This window comes from Oreochromis niloticus, linkage group LG15 (genome assembly GCF_001858045.2).
Source record: "Oreochromis niloticus isolate F11D_XX linkage group LG15, O_niloticus_UMD_NMBU, whole genome shotgun sequence".
NCBI lineage: Eukaryota > Metazoa > Chordata > Actinopteri > Cichliformes > Cichlidae > Oreochromis > Oreochromis niloticus.
Genome location: NC_031980.2, coordinates 22,773,958 through 22,797,209, shown reverse-complemented (window position 1 = coordinate 22,797,209; position 23,252 = coordinate 22,773,958). Strand labels below are relative to the sequence as shown.

Below are 23,252 nucleotides of genomic sequence, written 5' to 3'. Positions count from 1 at the left end.
TGTGTACATTTGCATGTACTGACAGCTGTTACTGGGATATTGATCTTGAAGAAACACTGGAGGATTCTCACGGACTTCCCGAGGGTTGATTGCTGATTGTACTAGTTGTTTTTTAACTGTGTGCACTGACCTTTTGTACAGCATGCCTAGAAGCTTTTCTACTCAACCACTACCTTTTTCCCCCCTATGTAAGTGCTTTCTACTGAACATTTACAGTCCTTATCAGACAGCAACTTGGGGTCAAGGATCCAACCACCACCCTTCCGATTAGTGGGTGACCTGCTCTACCTCTTGAAATGACAGTTTTAAGACAACATGTTGTAAACTATAGCAGCCCATTGCTCGCTGTTGTCAGAAGTGATCTTATTACCTGGTGGTATAGGATGATGGTTCAGCTGTTGTTTTTTATACATCCTATTTGCAGCTCTCCAATACACTGCTTTACAGGGATGCTGCAACCCCTGCAAGCAGCTTTACAACCCACTCTCATTAGCTTGTGTGCATATCTGATGTCTGCTTTCTTTGGAGTTTTAGCTGCTCCTCTGCCTGCCCTTGGGTTTTCTATGTGTGCATATGGAAAGGCAAGTGGGTCCCAAACGAGCAAGTGAAAAAAAAGAGGCAAGAGAGGCAAAAGATGCTAAGAGGGAAGCTATAAGTCCAGCAATAATTACCTTCTATATTTTTCTATAAGCAACACTTCGCAAAGTAGACACATTTATAAATATTTTATTAAAATTTTTTGTTAAAGACAAACTGAACGCACACAAAAAAATTATACTATTCATATTTATTTGAAAACAACAATCCATTTCTTCCACTTCTACTGCGATTCCTTGTTGCAACTGGGGTCATACATGATATTTGTATTAATTCCACAGAACACCATCACAAAAGTTACCCTTTTATATGCATGTTTACCTCTTTTTTTTTGTCCTTTTTATGTATTGTTGTCATTTCTATACAATGACTTGTGCTTTGATATCTTCGAAAGAGAGAAAGAGTTTTTAAAGACATCATTGTCATCAGGATAAGTGTACATAACAGAGGGAGGATCGAAATAGAAAAAACGTCGTAAGAAGAGGATATACTGGTCGAATACACACTGGTACAGAATACAGAGATACACACTCACATTGCAGCCTGCCCGACTCGGCCCGAAACTGTCAACAAGAGTAAAGAGTTGTTGTCTCAACCGCTCCCTTCTTCTCCTGATTTTAGGATTTTTAAGTATGCTGTTGTTGCCTTGCAACAAATACAATCCCTGCTGGTGAGCAGAGTTTTGGCTAAATATTGCTTAGCTACAAAATGGATATTCAGGAGATGAGGAGGGACCACAGGCGGGCCAAAAAAGCAGTGCAGAAAGCCTTAAAATCACGACTGTTGTATGTATTCTTAATATTCTCCGACAGTTTAGGGTGAAGAGCACAGAGCAGTTCTCCCCCTAAACACTTCGTTCAAAGTTCGCTGCAAAAGAAAAGGAAAGAAAAACCGATGAATACCGGGACGTCCACAGGAGAAATATAAGGTGCATTTGTCAGAAAGTTTGATGCATGTGTTTGCATGTGTGTCCCCCTTGAAATAAATCCATTCAGTAAGAGTTTCAGTGGGTTGATTGCCATTGCCCCAAAAATGTGCATCAATAACAAAAAAATGTGTGTATGTGTGAGTTTAGGGGGAGATGACTGGGTATTTACATGGACTGGAATGTTTTTCCCGTTTACATATCTGGCATTCATTCAAGAATGTGGAGCTACCTTTGCCTCTGCCTGATGTTAATCTTGGTTGCAGATGGATGCATCGGTTGGGCGGGAGGAGTGCGGGGGTGTATGGAGAGAGGCGGGGCAGAGTTAAAACCAACATTTAAGCACAAAAAAAGAAGAAAAAAAAGCCAAGGTGCAAGAAGGCATTCACTTAATGCTGTGCGCAAATCTGTGCCTTCTAAAAATCAAAAGAAAAACAAGACATAATACCACAAAAGTTAAGATAAAAAAGAGGAAAAATCACAAGCAGGGGGCAGGCAAAGAGCAGCAGAGAAAATGTACAAGCAAACTACCATAACCTTAATGTGAATGTCATTCTACATGTTAAGTGCAGATAGATAGATAGATAGATAGATGATAGATAGATAGATAGACAGACAGGTTGATAGATTCTATATACTGTATGTATTAATATGCTGGGTAAATATTCTGGTAAATCTTCTATGTGTATATACCTCCAAGTAGAGGGGGCTCACTTAGACGTATATAAATAGCTCTAACATAAAAAGCCATATTACAGTGTGCATATCCTCGCCCTAATGTAAGCGATAGCAAAAAACCCATGCTTTACATAGAAAAAGGCATCCACGACATTTAAGAAAAAATGTACAATTTATGAAACATGGTAACAATAATAATAAATAGTATTATAGGATTGCTGCTGTACACAAAAAAGCCATTTTTTAAATTTCACTCATATAAAAATATGTTTTAGTGCAACCGTACGTAATAATCATATCCATAACTTCACATCGCTTGTCGAGACTTTTAAGTTTAAGGTGTCCAAAAAAAAGAGAGAGAGAGAGGAAGAAAAAACAGGGATGAAAGGGGGAGGAGGATGAGGAGGAGGGAGGGGGTTGCATTTATTACAAAGCTGATACGTGATAGTATTGTACTTTATTTACATTTACTTTCCTGCTTTGTTTGCTTATAAGAACATAAGCAAAAAAAAAAGAGAGAGAGAGAGAGAGATTAAAGAAAAGGCACACACGTAGCTGTCCGATGGTTTTTTGTTTTTCTTCGTCGTACCGTTTAACTAGAGTCCTTTGTTTTGTTTTTAGCAGATTTTGGTCGGGCTCACGTTGGTGGGAGTTACCGTACATGTGTATGCTCTTTAAAGTCTTTAAATAAGAAAGTCTCTGAGAGCAGGCCCCGTTTAAAACAGGCATGCTGTACACGAACATCAAGAGGTCCGTTTGAGTCTTTATGTTTTTATGTGTGTAAGAGAGAGAAAATGTGAGAAGAAATTGTGTGTAAAGTGTGCAAAAGTCAGTTTTTCTCTCTCCTGTTGCACTTCATCCCTTCCTATTATCCGAAAACAAACAAACAAAAAAAGGAGACATCCATCGTTTCCCCTCCTCCCCTTGGTCCTCCTCTGCAGCACTACGACACGTCTTTGCTTCTCTTTGTGCTTTCTGCCTCTCTGTCTCTCTCCATCTTGAGAGGTTTGGATGCCATTGGAGGCTGCAGGCTGTCAGATCCGGGGCTCGGAGGGTAAGGGGATGAGGAGGAGGAAGAGGGCGAGTGAGGAGAGGCTGGGACTGATGAGTGGGGAGGCCTGAGTTCCAGGCTGCTAAAGTGCTGAATACCAGGACCTTGAGGAGGAGATGGTGATGGGTGGGGAGATGGCGAATGGTGTTGATGGGAGTCTGGGGACAAAGCTGATGGAGAGGAAGAGGAGGAAGGCGCTCTGCTTCCGTCTTTCCCGTCATCCACTCTGCCTCCACCTCCTCCTCTCTCAGCAAACTCCTTGGAGTCAATGCAGAGGGAGGCGATGGCCTTGGTGCACGTCTGGATTCTCTCTTCCTGCTCCTGCTCCTGCCTCACGCCTCCTCCTCCTTCCTTCTCCTGTGAGGAGCGGAGAGGTGATGCTGAATCCCTCACTGTTTCTCCCACTACTGCTCCGTGCCCGCCCCTCTCTGAAAAGGAGGTGAAATGTGCCTCGCTGGTGATGGAGTCCTCCGATATGCTCTTCTGCAGTGACATCCGAGCAGCTTGCAAAGCCCCCTGCTGGGCCAGAGGGGTGTTAACGGACGCAGGAACAGAGTGTACAATCTGGATTCCACCGATGGGGATCATTGGGTAAGGCGAGCGCACCTGAAAGAGAAACGTTTAATTCAGTCACGTGTTAAATGTCTGATCCCATTTATACTGAACTAAATACTCCACTGGAGCATTTATGCCACTGAAAACAGTCCTTGTTTACTCTAAAGTGAGTAACATTTATGCTCTTTTACAGTTTTGGGGAAAAAAAATCTTTAAAAGAAGAAGAAAAGTTGTTTGTAAATGACAAAAATCTGTTTTCTTAGATCGATTGTTGTCTTCTTCTTTAACCTTTATTTATCTCAAAACAAAAGATAAGATAAGATAAGATACCTTTATTAGTCCCACAAGGGGAAATTTCATCTACTTAATTAGCAGAAGTAGCATTATTACATACAAACGTTTTGTATAAGATGGTTTTATAATTATGGGAATAATAATTTAACAATAGAGTACTAAATTGTACTTTTACAACATATCCTTTTTTCTCAGATTAAGTCAAGTAATAAATGAAATATTACTTAACTAAGGACATGCAAAACATGAAAATATCTATGCCTTAAACTTTCATTCTTTCAAATCTCCAGCAGGGGGCGATTTTTCTGGTTGCAAAACAAGAAAAAATTACCTTATTTCTCACCACAGGAAATACTTTCCTGGTGAGTTTATAGCCTCAGTAGGTAGTTTCATGTCTTTAATAGAACATGATGTTCATTTTGTAAGCGATCAAATGAACAATAAAGCATGGTATGATTAATGTGGGGCTACTTTGCTTTCCACCTCTTGCTCGTGACAGCTGGCTTTGGAAAAACAAAAATTGCTGAGGGCTCAAGCTGAGGCTTTAAAACAGGACGGTCCATCTTTTACATACAGTTTTTGTAAAACAATCAAAATCTGTATCATAAAAAAAAAAAAAAATAGAAAAAATACCTGTAGTTGAGAATGTAGGGGAAGGTGACTGTAGAGGACTTGGTGGGGTGGGCTAGACTGGTTACCACGGCTACCCTGATCCCCTGATGACGGTGAACCCGGATGTTCCTGGAAGCCAAAGAGAAGATGAAGATGAAGACATGCTGCTGGATATAATCACAAACTGCTGAGTTTACTTGAAAATTTCTTCTCCCAGAGAGAGTCAGACTGCTCAAATGAACACCAGCATTTACATTTTGACAGGCAGCACATGCCCTCAACATAAATACACATGATTATTGGACAATTCTTCTTACAATAAACACACACGGGAGGTTTTTCAATGGAAATCCAAATCTTATGTAACAAAATAAACGAATGAACCCTGATGAAATGCGCGATGGTGCTGGACAACAGGTGTTGGTACGAGAACAAAGAAATCTAAAGAATGAAGGCTCGCTCAGATTTCTTGTGTATGAAAAATGGTTATTAAAGCATTAATCAGTTATTTGAAGAGCAGTCAGTTATCCAAGCAGAGTCGCTCTCTGCTTCATGCTTTGTTTAAGTGGGACCAGCAGCAGGAGCTGGAGTTTGAAGTAGGGCTCTTAAGAAGAAAAACAGCCGCGCTATTAACCACACCAGCCAGCCAAGATCCCATTACCACCAAAACCCAGCAGCCCTATCTTCAATCATCCGTCTCTCCAACCCTCTCAGTCTATCTGACTCGCTCTTTATTCCCTCATCCTCTCTGAATGTTTCTTCTGTCTGCCAGACGGCTTCGTCTCTGTCAGGTTCTCTCTTTCTTGGCTCCCTCTTTCTGTCCTTTTCTTCTATATTCCTAAGTTGTGCTTCGGGTTTTTCACATCAAAATCACAGTCCGCATACTCAAATGCTCTACCTCAACGGTAGACTTTAGAGATGCAAATGTTTTTAACAAAACCACAAGCATGTATTTACTGAAAGTGAGGAGAAGTCCATTTCTGTGAACAAAATTGATCAAAATCTTCCTCTCAGACTAATAAAAATGATACTTTTCATAAGCAAACTTACAGAGAAATCTGAGCCTAAGAACCTGTGAAACAAGCTCACCTTCTAGGTATGAACATTTATTGTTAAAAAGAGAGAGAAGATATCTTCTGACATGAGCAGCAACAAGAATAGTAGAGTACTACTGTTCTTGTTGCAGGCATAAATGACGACTGAGAGGAAAAGGAGGTGGATTTGGATTTCGTTTGTTGTAATATAAATAAGTTAAATAAAGGATCCAGAATTTCAAAATACGTGCTAGAGATGCTCGTTCATGAATTCATCTGATATAATTCTTAATCCCGTTTCCAAAATATGCATTAGGTTCAAGCTCACAGTCTAACTATCAGACTGCTTATGTCCCTTTCCTGGCCAATTTCCCTCATGTGTCCATGTTATTCTTTAGCTCCATCACTCATGTCTGATAAGTTAAACCATTGTCTGTCCCATGCACCAATCAGCGTCAGTGTGAAACTAAAATATTTAAACATTGAAGCATAATCGTGAACAAAATCTTACCGTCTCCATTTCTGTGCTGGCTGTGTGACGTCCCAGAGCGCTGAACTCTCCCTGACCCAACGCACCAGTCTGATGACTCGGCCTCAGGCCCCGCGCCCCGCTCTGCTGGCTGGTGGTCACAAATACGGACAAATATCACATTATACCTTAATCAAGTGTAAAATGTGCATCTGTTTATTTGTTAATGATACTGAGTAGTTTTAAGTTGAACTGAGGTTTTCTGTTAAGCTATTTAAGTGAATCAGTTAGGGGTACTGGATTAAATGGAAAAGGTTCTTCTTCGGACCTATAACTTGCTAAAACTATTAACCATTAAGTAACAAAGTGGCTGACATCATTCAAAATTTGAGCTTACCTTTGGTGGTGGAGGTGTTGGTGAAGTCCTCTGCGAGGAGACACAGGCCGGATCATCCCCCTGTGGCGGCCTCGTGGTGAAAGGTCTCGCTTGTAATCCCTTCCCGATGGAGACGTGGGCCGAGACAAGGGAGAAAGCAGTGACAGGTGTCCCCTTCTTGGGGAAAGGTCTCGTCTGTATCCCCCTGCTGCTCCCAGGTCTCTCTTAGGGGAGATGTGACGAAGAGGAGAAATGTCCCGCCGGGGTGACAGGTGTCCTGCGCGGGGTGAGAGGTCACGACGTGGGGAGAGGTAACGGCGGGCTGAGGGTGAGGAGGATGGGGAAATGGGGGATGGGCAGCCAGAGTTGTCCAAACCGGGTGAGGAAAGCCGTGATGAGGGGGAGGAGAGATCGGGGGAGGGGACAGGAAGGTCTTCATCCATGGAGGAGGAGGAGGAGGGTGGAACCAGCAACCTGCTACCCTGCGGCCGCTGCTGGCCTCTCTGGTACTCTGACTGACTGTACTCCCGCCCAGCCAGGTCGGTAGGCGGAGCCTGCGGTGTGATCTGGATACTCGGCACGGTGGTGAAATAGCCAAACAGAGGCGGCCTGCTCGTGTTTCCCAGGAGGTCGGACGCTGAATGGTAAGAGAAGTGAGGAACAGGTTGGGAGGCGGCCACAGCTGTGACAGAAAGGGAGGGCAGGCCATAAGGCTGCGGGCTGGTGGAGCGCGAGCGAGTCTTTGGGGTGGAGTCACCATCATAGTCTTCTTCGTCGTCGTCTTCATCATCCACCTCATCACCATCTTCTTCACCACCCTCTGAGTCATCAGCATCTGAAAACTGGTGCTCTGCCATCTCACCTCTGGAATTCTTCTCTGAAGACCTCTGGCCTTCATCTCCGACATCTTGAAGAAGAGGAGAAAGCAGCAAGAGAGAAAAGGAAAAAGAGGAAGTGGAAGAAGATGTGAAAAATATTAAAGCAGGAGATGAAGAGTGAAAAACAGGAATGAAAAAGAGATAAGGAAAAAGGATTGAAAGTGAAGTAGTAAGGCAAGAAGAAGAAGAATGGAAGGAAAGAAAAGAGACAGAATACGGACACAGGGATAAGGACGAAAGGACAGGAAGAGGAAGAAAAAAGGGGAAAATGGACGAGAAACAGCAACATTAATGTATAAAGGAGATGAAGGAGAAAAGGCAGAAACAAAAACAGTGGGAAGAAAAATACAGAGGAGGAAGAGGAAGGAGAAAAGAAAGCAGAAGGAGTAGAAAGAAGGAAGGAGAGAAACAGGAAGAAGACAAAGAAAGGATAAAGTAAAAGGAACAGGAGGGGAAAACAAGAAGGTAGAAGGAGACGAAAAGGACAATGAAGAACAGAAGAGTGGGGGGAGAGAAATGGTTTGTATTAATAGGTGAAAGAGTTTAGGTGTAAAACAAAACACCAATGAAACCTCATTCCCACCAGCTCAAAACAATAAAACACAATAAAAAGAAAGTTATTTAAACCCTCAACACTTTGGTTTTTCCCACAGGATGGACTGCAGCCAAATGTTGGCAGGGTCTTATTGTATAGTAGCAGCAAAGTTACGGCTGGCAGGTAACCAACGCTTTAATATGCAGCCAGACGATTGGCTGAAAAACGTTAATTCTGGGAATTAGAAAGTTTGTTTGCTTTTTGTGACTTTCAAAAGAGTCTAAGTTGAAACAGAGGCACGTTTTTGTTGTTCAGAGCTTCTTATCTGTCCACAGAGAGATCGAAAAATATAAAATTTATTTAAAAAACAAACAAAAAAAAAAGAAATTCCATCAGCATTGTATTTTTCCCCCATATGCAGCACAGAGAAGAAGAAGTAGTTAATAAATCGTATTTAGGCAACTATTTCAACGGAAATCAGTTGCACTAACATTGGACTACTTTTCCAGTTAGTCTTATATACAACAGTTTCTCACAAACCACCAGTGTTTATGTCTCAGTGACTCACTCACTGGATTTCTGTAGCCCTCCCTTTCCCCAAAAAACCCCTGTGTATATGTGGGATCATATCCCAATTAAATGGCACGCCAAAACATAGTTACATTTAATTTGGTGGTCTACATGGTGGGGCATTACCACCAGCTACCAGTCCCATTCTGGTAAAATATGATGGTAATGGCTCAGTTCATTCGCTTTTACAAAAATTATGCAAAGACAATCTACACTTTTTATTCGTAACACATTTTTTCACAGAAATCTTAAGTGATTGGTTGAGAGATGCTCACGCTGAGCACAAGAGTAAAACGTTTGTTCAAAGCCGACTTCAGTACAGGCAAATGTTAGCTGGCTAGCAGGAAAAACACAGCGGGGTAGCCCATTCACAGCAGAAGAGATAAATGCTTGAGTAGATTAAAAAATCTAGATCAAATTCTAACTAACATCTCCATTTGTGAGACTCAGGCAATCAAGTGTTTATCCTGAATTCGTAAGTAATTATGTGGCGACAAAATTGTTAGATACCGAATTATCCGATGATGTATTTTATTTGGTCGTTATGGATTTTGACCGAAATTCCAACTGTGATACTTGGACACAATCATCTTAAAATTAAGATTGGACCCATTTGTGTGGCACATTTAGGACACTTTAGGAGGTTAAGTAATTACATTTGAAACTCCAAGTTTTTAACCAGGTAGTACAAAAATTCATTTACTGATGGTCAATTCAAATATTTACCCACATTTTGTCCAGATAATTAAAAATTCACATTGAAAGAAAAATGCTGTTATTCTTCCAACGTGAGCCAACGTGGAGGTATGTCAGTCAGGTATGACAATAAATGCTTTATACTTTATTTTTTATATGTTGTTTATTTGGTTGCTTAAATAATTAGTTAACGGCAATAGAGAGGTATAGAGAATCAGTGGATCCATTCTTTACAAGAGCAAACTAGATACCAAGATGCCGTCCCTCCAGATGTTTAAAGAACGAATGGTGAAAACTCCATAGATTATAAAAATAATCCCACTAATTTCCAGCTTCATTATCAAGTCATCAGGAGATTAACGGGAAATCGAGACCACAGCCCCGAGAAACAGCTGATGAGGATTTATTATTGGTGAATATTTCATGGAAAATCATATTCATTCGTCAATATCAGCCTACAACAGGTTCGCCAGTAATAATTTTCAGATTATTTCCACATCAGCAGATTAATAGCACGGCGTATTCCTTTGCGTATCCTCATGAACCTCGTCACTGAGGTTGACCGGCTAATATTTGTTTCTTTTTCTAAGCTGTAGCTTTAAATTGTTCCTGGAGTATTTTAAGGCCATAAGAGGTGTTTTTTAAATATTTTTTTTTAGTCAGCTTGTGTGTCAGGTGTGGTTGTTTGACATGGATGCTGGCTGTCAGGATAAGCTCTGCTTTCCATTACACTAATTGTCTCTGTACAGCTACACCGAGCCAAGAGCTCTGCAGGCTGCACTCAATAAGACAGCAGGATGTAGTCCAGCTCAAGAAGTGTGTGTGTGTCTGTGTGTGTGTGTGTGTAAATGCATGAGTGTGTTTGTCTCCTACCTCCTTCGTCTGCCTCAGTGTCCTCAACAGAAGACATGGAGACTCCCAACTCCAGACACTTTTTCATATGAGCCTTAGACTTCATGTGCTTCGTCAGGTTTCCTGCAAAATGCGCACACACAAGCACAAACACCATTTAATGACCCTTCGACTAGTCTTACTGGAAACCACAGTTTGTTGGGCTGCATCAACACAAGACTGTAAAAGAAAGAGGTGAAATGGAAATAGAAGCGGATGAAAGAGTAAGACCGCAAGATTGCAATTTACAAATAATATATAATTTATAACAAATTTAATTTAATAACAAAATTACTCAACCTGTCTGGACTCTGCTTCAGTTGGCAGAATGTATAGAATCCAGAGATACACATGCTTTACATGTGAATTTGAAACTCTATCCCGTGGATAATGGCTTTTTATTAAAGATCACATATCGGGTAGTCAGCATCTTTAACCTCTGATATGATGGAGGTTCCTGCTGACCACAGCTACAGAAAAACAGCCTTTCTGCATGTTTTATTCATTCATTTAACCACTTAGTGCTGCGCCTTAAGAGTTTTCCTACTAAAAGTCTGCCGTAAAAAGCTGCTAACACCTGGAAAAATGTTTACAAGGTTTACTGTGATGGTCAAGGAGAAAGTTTAGAAGATATTTATGGAGATCTACAATATCCAGTGGTTACTGCAGTTATAAAATAAATCAAACCCCGGCCTTAATAAGTCACTGCATTACTTGCATACAGAGATAAACAGAGTTCAGTCAGTAATGCTGTAGTCAAAAAAAGATTCATTTCCTCTCCTCTAACTTATATTCACCAGTATAAATGCAAAAGAAGCAAAACCCGAGCACGGATCAGAGCAGACATCAGTGACAACAAAAAGCACCTAGGGCGGAGGCGGGTTGCAAGGAGGGTTGCAGTTGCACAGTGACTGTAGCCAGGCTTGCTCATAGCATGCTGCAAAACACACATTATAAAAGAAGCCCTACCTTTCGTCTTGAATGCAAAGTTGCAGAACTTGCAGACATAGGGTCGGATGTCGGTGTGCGTTCGGATGTGTTTCTTCAGCATGCTGGGCTTCTTGCAGCGGATGCCACACTCTTCGCAGATGTATTTCCCTCGCCCGCGACCGCGGACGTAGACGTAGTCCTCATTGGATTTATAGCTGGAGGAAAGAAACAGTGCAGCGATGAGGTTTTTTACATTTTTGCAAAACAGGCACTTTGTTAACACAATAGCAGAAACAATTGTTAACAATGAAGCCATGAAAGTGAGTTTCGCTTGTAATATCATAATTTTGTCCTGCCACAGTTGTTATTTATGCTTATGTATACAGTATAAAGATAAATAATGTACTGCTACAGTATAACTGCCAGACAGCCCTCTACGGTTGGCTGTGATTCAATTCACTTCATCACAATTTATTTTTCCCAAGGGGACAATTAAAGGCTGGCGAAGTAGTAAACGGATACACACATACAGCACAATGCTAACACACACACAGAGAAAGACACCGATCCTGTTTTATATTGAAAAATATATGAAACGTGTATTCCAATCTTCATTGGACACTCTATTTATTGTTATTGAAAATCTTTATCCTTCACCACAAAGAGGTCAGAGGTCAAAGTCAGAGACACAGATGCTTGCTGACACAGAGGTTCTGGTTAAATAAGACTGAAATGAGGTTTCCTCTGCTCAGATGCATCGTAGGGCTCAGAGGGTGTCAGAGACATCAGTCTGGGTGCAACATGCAGCATGTGAACAACTAAATGTTAACCGAAACCCCCCCCTCCACAGTTTAGCTGGTTAGCTTTGACGTATTTGATAAAGAAACAGTTTATTATCTGAGACAATACTGATGCTATGTGTGAAGGAGCTAAGGTAACAAAGTTACAGGCGGGAGGAGACGAAAACATTTTATTGTTCTTGTTTTTATTTCGTTATTGGATTGTAAAAATTTCGATCAGGGCAGTCTCTGATGAATTCTTGCATGCTAGTTTCCCTAAATCTTCAATGAGCAATAATGGATTGATTCATGTTTAAATCCCACTCACCCCTGCTGGGATGGTTCATATAGTGCTATATTTTACACCTTGTCATATGTCACTCAGCAGAATTGTTAATTTCCATTTGCAGTCATTTCCAATTGCTTGCCTCAAAGCTGAGGTTAGTCCCATTCATTACCCAACCACTGCATGCCACCAATAACCACTGTTGACATGATGGACACCAGAAGGACAATACACCCACACCCGTCAAAAAATGCTCAGGAATGACTCAAGGCATTGATTTGGCCTCTACACTCCCACAATCCCTCAATCTGCGCATTCGCTCGAATGATTCCAGTGAAAAACACAAACCAAACAGATCTGATGGGTCAGAGGTGTTCTGGCACCAACATATTGTCAGGCATTATCAGTTTTACTCTGAGGAATACACCAGGTGTTTGCGTGTGATGTTACATCTCTGATTGTTCATCTGTCTTTTGCACAATCTCAAGTCACACATTTGGCATAAACAAAGTCTTTTATTTTGAAAATAAATCTCATTGCCACTCCTGTCTCTGCTCATCAGCTCTGCACATCTTGACGCAGCTTCTGTCAAAAATGGAGAGCGGAGAGCCGCTTCTGGGATGCTTTCGAAGCACGCTGTGAAGCATCTGGTGGCGTATTCCACGGGGGTTATTGCCACAGCTGATCATCGTGTGTTTGTAGTAAGCTGCAACAGATTACTTTGTGTCTCACGATGATCACCATGATTAATGTAAGCAGAAAACAAGCCTGCTGTCTTTTATTATCCCTGTGAATTTTGTTGACCTGGTCATAACCTCCATACAGATGCAACCTTTCTTTCTTTTAAGCTAAAACGGGAACCACTGGAGCGTTCCACTTCTGGCTTTGTTGTTCATCATCTTTTCTAAAAAAAAGATAACCACAGTCCTTCAGCCAGTCCCACTTATTCTTTTACAAGATTTCTTTTTTTTAAGCATCGCTGTCAGTCGTGATTTTCTATCCCACATGAGGCTTTGAGTGAAAGAGCGGACACTTGGCAGTGGGATCAGTGCATGTCTGCATGAGTCTGTCAGTCATGGAGGGAAGTTACCACCAACCACCAGTCAAATTCTGGTAAATTCTGTCTGTTTTTGCTGTGCCGCAGAAGCATCGCATTTAGTTCAGATTTTTTGTACTAAAGAAAAAAAAGAATAAATCCTTGTGGAGGAGTAGCAAAAGCTGCTGGAGGATTGTATAGTTTCCTGTTCTGTCTGTAGTGGCTGGAGAAGTGGATAATGTGTAGTTCAGGGCCTCATGTGTTAAAGGAGGTCAAATATCAGGTACATCAAACAATCCATCTGCAGCAGCGAGGGGAAATTTGTCTTTCAACTGCACCGCGGACTGGGAAATACCTCTGAGTGCTCGTCTGAGCCGAGACGTTTGCACAGCTGTGTCCAGTTACCAAAAATGAATTATGATGATTATTTTGTTTTATTCTATTTTATTCAGGGCACACGGTAAGATCATAAAAGCAGATTCACTTTCAAAACTACTGAAACGTTCAAGTGACGGCGAAACGTAAAGCCAGTAAAAGATCTGGTTCTTCGGCCAAAATTTGCACTTAATGGATTTCTGTCATAGAGAAAGATTTCACCTTAGGTTTCTTTCTTTTTTTTAAGGTATAGTCTGTTTGAGTGCCTGTTTGTGTGAGTGTATGTGTGCATATGTTTGTCTTTCCTGTGCACTCTGTTTGTGTGCTTTTATCCACTTATTCCTCTTAAGTGTCCTTTGGGGACACCAGAGAATTACTTCACTCCTGCATTTAATAACTCCCTGTATATGTGTGTGTGTGTGTGTGTGTGTGTGTGTGTGTGTGTGTGTGTGAGAAAGCGAGAGAGAGAAGGGGTATATTTGCATGTTGTGTGTGTCTGCACCGTCTGTTCCATTCGGTAACCTTGGTCTTACTGGCTCTACTGTAGGCTATAAAACATTATGACACTGTGGGAATGTCTCTCTCTACAGGGGTTAGCTTAAACTCCCTCGTACAGGCTTTATTTGACCATTGAATGTACACTTGAAAAAAAAATCCCTTAGCTTTCTATGTGGAAAATAAGCCTGATGTGAGTTTAATGACAACACAATAATAAACAAAAGATTTTCTCTGCTTTGTTGCTAGATTTGAGTAACTTTCAGGAATATAAATAGACTATATAAACTTTGACTGCTCAGCAAAAGATGCCAGCCTTCTCAAATAGATGCAGACATGCAAGCCAATTTTATGAATTAAAGCCAGAGTAGATTAAAGCTTTCATGATTCTGTGCATGCTTTGAGTATAAGTCAGTTAGTGCTATAGATACATTTTCTTTAACCAAAAAAGTTTCACGTGGCCATATTAACCTATTTAGGAGCCTCATGCACACACACAAGCTAAGTATCCTTTATTGTTGGTGCAACCATGGCGGTACTGGATGCCGAGAGCTAAATGTCCATTTTTTTATTCTTCTCCCCTTGGACGCCTGCTCAGATTAACCCTTGTTTTTCCTTTCTGAACTGAGCGTTTGCTCTTGTATTTCACGTCTGCTTCCTGCACCAAATGACAGGGTGTGCATCAGAAGTTAGTGAGGGTTAGCCTACTAGGGCTACCCTTGGAAAACCTCAGAGCCTATTATAATTCTTGTCAAATCATGTGTTTATTGATATATAGTGAGGTGTCAAAACATGTCATTAAGAGCACAGGGGGGGTCATCAGATGTCTTTCTGGGGGAAACAGCCCAAAGTTCTTACTTGAATAAAAGGAGCGTGACAGTCTTGAGCCAGAAGACACCAAAAACTACACATATTGGTTAAAGGTTTAAGATTTAATATTTGTCTCTTCTTATCATAATGCTGGATGGTGAAAAATGCTGATCATCCAGTGTTTTTCATGTGATCCCCAGAGGTCTTTTCCAACCATTCATATGTGACTCGTTTGGAGTGACAACCCTTAAATGCGGTTCATCACGGCACAATCGCCAATGAGTATGTGTATCTTTGAGCCGCCACTTTGACTCAACAACAGTATCTGACACTCTGAGACTAAGAAGGAGACATATTTTATTCAATTTTTTTAAAACACATTAGTTTGACATAGTTAGATTATCCCAGGCATAAACTTTTGTTAGTTTAGCTGATGATAAATTTTGCACGTGCAACATCTGTTGTGCTGAAACAATACCTCATACACTCACTTTTTGGGGAACTGATAAATTTATTTGGGAAAATACTGAACACGAGGATGAAAAAGCTAAAGTAGGGTTTTAACAACAGTTAAATATTTATGTTAAAAGGAGGGGCAACGTTTGCAGTAACAATGTGATTAAGCAGTTCATCTGCTTTGAGTCAAAACCAGAAGATAATACTTAAAGTTATGACTTCTGCCAAAGATTTTCTGCTTCTTTCTTTTTTGGCTTCTGCTTTTATTCATCAGCTGACTCATGTTCACAAAGATGGATGCAAAGTCACTTAAAAGAGCTTTCTTATCTCATGCAGAAAAAAAAAAACCTTTTCTAAAGCTCTGGTGAATCTGAACGTCCATTTCCAAAGTGTCCTGCGTTTTGTCATCGCTGTATGGTGGAAATCTTTTCAGTTGCGTGGGAGTAAATGAACTTTATACAGTCAGAAAATGCTGAAACTGTTCTCTAAAAACAGAAATTGGCAAAAATGCGCCGCTTTCAAAAAGGTGCTGCACATTGCAGTAATTTATTAGAACTGCAATCGCACATGAAGTCACACACAAACAATAAACTTTGAAAAAAATCTATAAATAATTTGGAATAAAGGCGAAAAACTCGTAAAAATGTTAAAACTAAAATAAAACATTGCGCCGAATAAATGAAGTAATCTAATAGGATTTTTAAAAAAGCATTTCTCCTCTCAGCAACTAACAAAAGAAATAAATACTGGAGTTGTTGGTGTTAGAAAAACTGCGTGAAAAAGGCTTTAAAACACAACTAACGAGGGACAAATCCCACTTCACACCAGTCTATAAAACTCAGAGCAAGAATTATGAAAGTTGACGTCCAATTACAGCAATGCAGCCCGAGTCGTTAGCCCGTGATGGGTTTACCAGGCTCAGGCTCTTGGCCCGACTCTCGCAGGCACAAATTAAGCCCAAAGAATAGGCTGTAAAAGGATAAGTCTTCTTTTTTAATACCTAAGAAGATTTTTCTGACTAATCATGATGAGGCAGATGTCCTTACAGTTCATACAGAGGTCATCAGTGCTCATTTTTATTGAATACTCAGCTGTTAGGATTAAGAAAAAGACAAAAGGCAGCTCAGTATTTTGAATCACGTACTTGTAACAAATCACTTTTCTGTATGCAAGTTTTATGCCTTATTCCTTTCCTTATTCCTGATTTTCTAAGGGAAAAGCATTAATACAAATAATATCATAAAAGTGGTTATTAGTTAGTATATGTTTACATTTTAAGTAAAGCCTGACCTTTTCCTTTGACGATTTAATTTTACATCTCTTTAGGGTTTTATCTGCTCTTTTCATTCACAGAAAAATAAACTGATTTTGACCATACAAGTTTAAATCCGCTTTTCTTTTCTTTTTTATCCCTCTAGTCTCTGAGGAAGTGTGAAACACGCTGTAGACTGATCTCTCTATGTGATCTATGATGCCACAGCAGACAGCAGAAACAGCATTTAAATGCTTTTAAAGGAGCATTTCACCCCAACATCAAATATTTAAATATTTGCTACCCTGTACATGATTTCTGTTCACGTTGGAGTGAGAAGCTTCACAAAGGAACTATTTTATTTCTGCACCTCTACACCAGCCAACCATATTGCTGTGATAATGAGAGGCTCCTCCTAGTGTGGCAGGATGTAAACATTCGAGCATCTTCCTGAGCTGAGCTGTAACGTTAGTTAGCTGCATGCTTTATCTGTTAGAAGAGGACACTTCCTACTTGAAGATTTGTCCTTTTCTATTCCACAATTTCTCCCAACAAGCTGATGCTACAATAACATCAACTGGCATGGCTTCAAGTACACAAAAGAAAGAGAGAGTAGTTTTCTGGGGGTTTGACAAGTCATGTTTAGAGGGTATCCCTGTCCCTTTCAATTGTGTATTTTTATTAGACATACCCGCCTTCGAAGATCTTGATGCGTGTCGGTTCAGCAGCAGGCTGTTTGACTGAGACCTCCTTCTCCACCTGCTCCTCCTTCGAACGATCCCATGAAACCACTCCCTTCATCTTCCTCCCAAAATGACTGACATCCACTGGCATCAGCTCTGGCTTCAGCTAAAAAAAAAGGTAACATAAAGGGCAGATTAAGATTCTTGTGGTTGTGTTTCTCTGTAGTTGCGTCCATGCGTGCATAATTCAATATTTCTCTTGGCAATCCTTTATCATTCTGATGACTGCAGCACATACCTGATCAAACCGCAGTTTCCAGGCTACAGAAGACACCAGTTTTCCAGAGCTGGGTGGAGACATGGCTGCCGTTGTGTACATCGAATCAGTGTTCCTCTTCTGTTTGGACCGCAGCAGAGCCAGTGAAGCCTTGGTACTCAGGTTCAGAGGATTGGGATTGTATGAGCTGACACACCACGAACTGTAGACGGAGCTACGCAAAGCTGCCTGGGTGCTGTTGGGTTTGGTGTAGTTCAGGAAACACCAGCTGACTCTGCTCATCGTGCGTAAGCTAGGGAACTGGAAAAGCTGCTGGACATCTGCCACATCTGTGAGCAGCAGAGTCTGACCCGCTGCTCCGGGTAATCCTGGGCTTTGGTTGGCATCGAGCTGAACCAGCATGCTGACAGGCATTTTATTTGAAGTAGGCTGCTTCGTGCTGTCAGCATCTTCTGCGTCGTTAGAGGAAACCATGGACTCTGGGCTGGAGCTGGGCTCTTGGACTGAATCGTCCACGTCAAGCTCCTCTGGGGAGTCGCGGCCACCTGAAGCTGGAGAACGGTCTGTGACAATCTGGAGCGGAGGGGTGAAGCTCTGAGCCCGAGGGATGTCAGAGAGATGGGGGGCAGAGGAACGGACAGGAATGGCAATCTTGGTAGCAACTGGGAAGTCACTTAATGGAGGAGAAGAGGACATCCTTTCAGAATCATCCATGGAGCCTTCGCTCTTCAGACCTCTTCCTTGTCCCTTGTCAGGCTTGCTGCCACCTTCAGTTCCACTTAGCTCCACAGCGCTCATCTCCTTGACAATCTGTCCATACATCCTCTCCTCCTTTACTCTTTTCTGTTGCTTAGTCTCGATGAAGAGCTCAAGTGAGCTGGCAGGAGAGAGCATGCGCTTGCCCCCTCCGATAGCAGACCCTGAGGCATCTGTGGTGGATATAGTGCCTGATGTTAGTGATAGGGGGATCCCTGTGTTTAGACGTTGCTCTGGTAGTGAATCTGGACCCTTCCAGAGTGGGTGCCGGAGCACTGCACCATCTGTCTGCCCTAGGAAATGTGCTAAGTTGAAACCTCCTCCAACTCCTCCATGTGGCTTCGTGACACTCACAACACCAACCGGAGGAGACATGTTGCTGTTGTCAGTACTGCCTGGCCTGGCTGAACCCAAACCTTGTGCTCCACTACCATGAGAAGCTATCAGCTGGCTAACACTGGTGTACATAACACTACCAAATGATGGCACATGGGTTTGGATCCGTACAGGAACCAGCAAACCAGGCAAAGAGGCCTGTGAGCCCAGGTTCTGGGTGGCAAATATGGGTTGGATCTGTTGCAGAAGCATGGAGGAGGTGGTAGACAGCGAGGCTGACAGAGGAGAGCTGCGAGCTGAAAAAGAAGCAGGGTAAATCTGAGAGGTCGGATTTTCTGATTTTCCATCATATGGCTGTTGATCGTGGACTTGTTGCAGGGAGTGGAGTGGCTGCTGTTTGTGAAGTGGGAGACCGGGTACATTTCCAGGTGATCTGATGTGGAGTTTTTGGAGTTGCAGTTGGGCCTGCTGGGTCTGCTGCTGTCTTGGTGTCTGTTCAGCCTCCTGATTCCAGAAGAGGCCTGGCTGTGGGAAAGAAAGGAAAGGAGGGCCACTCTGGTACTGCTGCATCATATCTTTACTCATGACCTCATGACCTGGATGCTCTCCCTCTGATGACGAGCTTTGGGCTTGCAAGCGATGCTGCTGGGACCTATAGAGGACAAAAACATTATCAATTTTGCTGAAGGCTACAGCAATTTTTGACATAGTACTTGCAGTAATAAATGTGGCATTAAATACAACCATAAAAATGGAAAGCAATGATTTTCGAATAATGTAAAGCCTCTTAATAGAAGTTACAACCAAAATAATAACATTTCAATTATTTATTTTACAAAAATGTGAGAAAAAACATTTTGTGGTCTAAACAATCAAAATCTTAAATCTCTTTTTAGAATTCTTGGGTGTTCTGTATTCAGGCTTTCTTATCACCACAGATTTAAAGGCCAGCATCCATGATACTACTTTCAACTCTATGCAATTTACTACATTCTGTTCTCATTGTGTTATTTTACACAGTTTTCCAGATGTTTTGGAAGTAGGGCTGTACTATTATTATTTTAGGTTATTTCTCTGTAAGGATATTTTGTCTGACCTGCTATAGAGAGGTTCCTCTGGAAGGCTGTCTTCGCTGACACTCTGTTGGAGAATATGCTGGTGGTGCTGCTGATGTTGGTGAGGTCCTATATCTGTGCATAAAATGCATATATTTGAAAAGGATACTCATTTTACAAAAGTAAGCCAAAATAGCAGAATACAATCCATGCACGGGAGGACGTGGGTAGTTTATTGAGTCGAGAAATTTTTATCAAGATACTGCACTTTCAATAAAAGTTTGGGAAAGTATGATGAATAAAGTATAAGACAAAAAAATGTATAGACAGCATACTAAGATGAATGTAAAGCTTACCAGCACCAGTCCCAGTTCTCTTGGCTCTGCTGACTGCTTCGCTGCTGCTGTGGGGGGATCCTGCTGGGCCAGGCCATCCCCCATGCTCCAAACTCTCCTGTTTGATTGACGTTTCTGCGCCCCCTGGCTCCTGGGTAACTGCCTCTGGATAAACACTCAGTGAAGCCTGCCAAATGCAGAGAAGTATGGAGGGAAAGTGGTTTAGCTTTAATAAAATTATATTGGGTTAGCTTGACTAAGGATACCATATAAACCTTAATATAGTGCATGATAACATTGTGATTGCAATGTATTGAGATCATAATGTCAGTATAGCATGGCATCATTAGGATGTCTTTGAATGAGGCTGATGGGGGTGCTAAAATACTAAATTATTTTGTAGTGCCTTCATCCTTAATAAGCTCCTAGTCCTCTTCTACCTCAGAGTTTTTAAATGTTCAGTTGAAGAAGTTGCAAGTTTGTTTTGAATAACAAAGCAAGTACACTGTGGCCATTAAGTCAAGCTTAGCTACAATCTGGGTAGCCCAGCTAATCACAAGACTAGCTCACATTAGCCCACATTATTCTATGCATCCAATTTGCAATCCCAGAAAGAGTGAGCTACTTAAGTTCTTTTAAACCAGCCCTCTGTTGCTCTCTATCGGCAAGCTTCTTTGGAACCACCTTTACTCCAGCTCCTTCATTCCATGCATTGTCACTGACAACTTCTGTGTTCTCTTTCCGAGGTATACAAATGACACACGGCCAAATACATCTAAATATAAGTTCATTGTTTATACGCTACCTGTCTAACAAGATATCCACGCCGACGTTCCTTCATTGCAGAAGCACTGGAGTACAGTTCTCCCTGTCTTGAGGTTGACAAGCTTCCATAGTCAAAGGATTTACTGCGCATTTCAGGCAACTCCATAGGCAGCGTGCATGGTGCCTGTTCTGATGAAGACCTCCTCATTTCCCTCTGCTGGTGGTGGCTAGAATAACCACTGCCTGGCACAGTCAGGAACTCTGATTGCTTTGGTCCACCACCAGATACTGAAGAATCATCCTTTACAGAAACAAAGAGACAAAGTTTCCACTTTGTTCAGGATGCAAACCCCTCAGTGAAGACCTTACTATAAAAGAGGCGTAAATGCACTTGAAATTACTAAAAATGGGTTACCTGTTTAGTTGGTGAGACAGACTTGAGACCTTCATCTCTGTCAAATGACATGGAAAGGGAAGAGGAGTGGGACAAGTTACTCTCTTGACTGGGGCTACGAGAAAGGCTGGTGCAAGTCGATTCAAAGCTTGATTCTCCAGATGAGTGTTCCATGTCTGCTAGGCGGAGCCTCTTCTTCTTGGGTGGGAGCTTTTCTGATGGCATTTGGGATAGTGTGTCGCTTCTCTGTGGCAACTGAAACTCCTCGACATGTTGCTGCTTCTCCAGCTCCTTGGTCATTGGAGCTTCTGTGTCCTTATCAGGCTTGTCTGGCTCCTCTGTCACCCTGATTTCAGGAACCTGGATGTTTGGTTGTCTGACTAGTTTGGGTGGGATGTGATAAGGCTGTCCAGGTGAGGCTGCAGCTGATGACGATGAAAGGGAGGCCAAGTCACTGTCACTTTGTGGCTGTTGCTCCATGCTCTCTGTTCTCAGAAGGGTGGATTCAGGACTTAGAGCATCTTCAAAGATCTCTGTGTCAGACTGCTCAGAGTACTGAGTACATGGAGCTTTATCTGAAGGCTGATATGCTGGCTGTTCAAAAGACTCTGACTTGTCAAAGGAATTTGGACGGCTGAGGGAGTTGGTATGCTGGATAACTGATATGACATTCCCAGCTGTTTTTCTGCCCTCAGAGTCGGTAAATAGTGCAATGTCCTCGGAGCACATGCTGGCACAGGTATCAAAGCTGTCAGACTGACTGTGTGCACTATGAAGGGAACCTTTCCCTGTTGGGGTGGCTCTGGACCCATCAAAACTGCCTTGTTTAAAGTCATAGTCCCCTATCATTTCCACTGAACCACTACAGCTACTGTCGCAGTGTCCAGGGCTGTCCTCATCATCCCCAACACTCTTTTCTTTCCTCCTTTTTCTTGTGGCTATTTCTGACATACTAACTTTAGTACCATAACTAAAGGGAACATGTTCTGGAACTCCTGGGCTGCGTTCACCAATCTTCATACCCAGAGACGAAGTTAAATTCTTAGGCATGTGTCCAAAGCCCTCGGCCTCTCCTACGTGGGCTTCATTGGTTGAATTTTCAAATGCACTCTGTCTTGTGAGCCTACGATGGCCTGGCGGGTAAAACACATCATCTGTCACAACATTGTCAAAGGATTGGCTACCCCGTATCCCTTGGGGAACACTGAGGTTAGGAGGGGTGGAAGTTGGCATGGAGTTACTCCTAATAAGATGCCCAGAATCTGATGGAGGCTCTAGAAGTCCTGTACTGCTTTGACATGGCCCAGTTGGATACTGCTTTGGATCTTCTGAGATTCCTACATCGACTCTAAAAGAGATATGATCCTCAGCTATCTTCCCTATTTCCAGAATTGCACCAGGTTGCTTCAGGGTAGTCAGGCTAGTAGGGTCTGCCCCTGCCATGCCTACTGTCATAGAGTGTCTTGACCTGGAGCTTGGTCGGTAGTACCAAGTTCGACCGAACATAATCTCCTCGTACGTCTTGACGTTGGTATTTGGAGGGCTGATCTGCTGCTCTGCGCTCTCAGAGCGTGAAAAGTAGCCAGAGTCTGTGCTGCCTTTGCTGTGAGGACTGAGGAGGTTAAGTGACTGGGACATGGCAAGGTCAGTGTCCTGTCCTTTTTTGTCACTTAGCCTCAGGGCCAAACGTTGTTTGATGGTTGGGGAGTCATCCAGTGAACGTGCTCTTCCACCAGCCTTTGATGCTAACATGTGGTGTGACACTTTTATGTCATGAAAGGGGGGGCACTCCATCCCTGTGGAGGGGACTCCCCCAGGCTTGGGAACAATAAGAATAGGCACTTTCATAGATCCAATGGGTAGCTCTTCAGGTGAATCTGCATATGCTGGTTCGGCACCACCTTTATAGTGGGAAAAATGAAGATGATACAGATTACAACCATTCACAATAAACACAATACATGCAGAGTTTAAATCACTGTAGCTGAACTGTGCAACAGCATTACTGTAAACCAATACATTTTTATTTTGGATCATTGTAAACATACCCATAACAAATAGTAAGTTAAAC

At 42.1% G+C, this 23,252-nt stretch overlaps 1 protein-coding gene across 3 annotated transcripts in view; it reads right to left on the bottom strand.

Annotated features, from left to right (window-relative positions):
* Window positions 1–772: 772 nt before the first annotated feature.
* The window catches only part of hivep2a (HIVEP zinc finger 2a), a 117,671-nt gene continuing 95,191 nt past the window's right edge, over window positions 773–23,252 (bottom strand). For all 3 annotated transcript variants that reach the window (XM_005452402.4, XM_005452403.4, XM_003446649.5), the window contains 12 exons: window positions 21,203–23,082; window positions 20,828–21,088; window positions 20,044–20,209; window positions 19,729–19,822; window positions 17,562–19,284; window positions 17,272–17,429; window positions 11,131–11,306; window positions 10,144–10,245; window positions 6,613–7,498; window positions 6,258–6,366; window positions 4,734–4,841; window positions 773–3,857 (listed from right to left, as the gene is read on the bottom strand). In XM_005452402.4, the coding sequence (XP_005452459.1) occupies window positions 3,144–3,857; window positions 4,734–4,841; window positions 6,258–6,366; window positions 6,613–7,498; window positions 10,144–10,245; window positions 11,131–11,306; window positions 17,272–17,429; window positions 17,562–19,284; window positions 19,729–19,822; window positions 20,044–20,209; window positions 20,828–21,088; window positions 21,203–23,082 (6,377 nt within the window). In that variant the 3' untranslated portion in view covers window positions 773–3,143. The remainder of the gene's footprint in view (window positions 3,858–4,733; window positions 4,842–6,257; window positions 6,367–6,612; window positions 7,499–10,143; window positions 10,246–11,130; window positions 11,307–17,271; window positions 17,430–17,561; window positions 19,285–19,728; window positions 19,823–20,043; window positions 20,210–20,827; window positions 21,089–21,202; window positions 23,083–23,252) is intronic.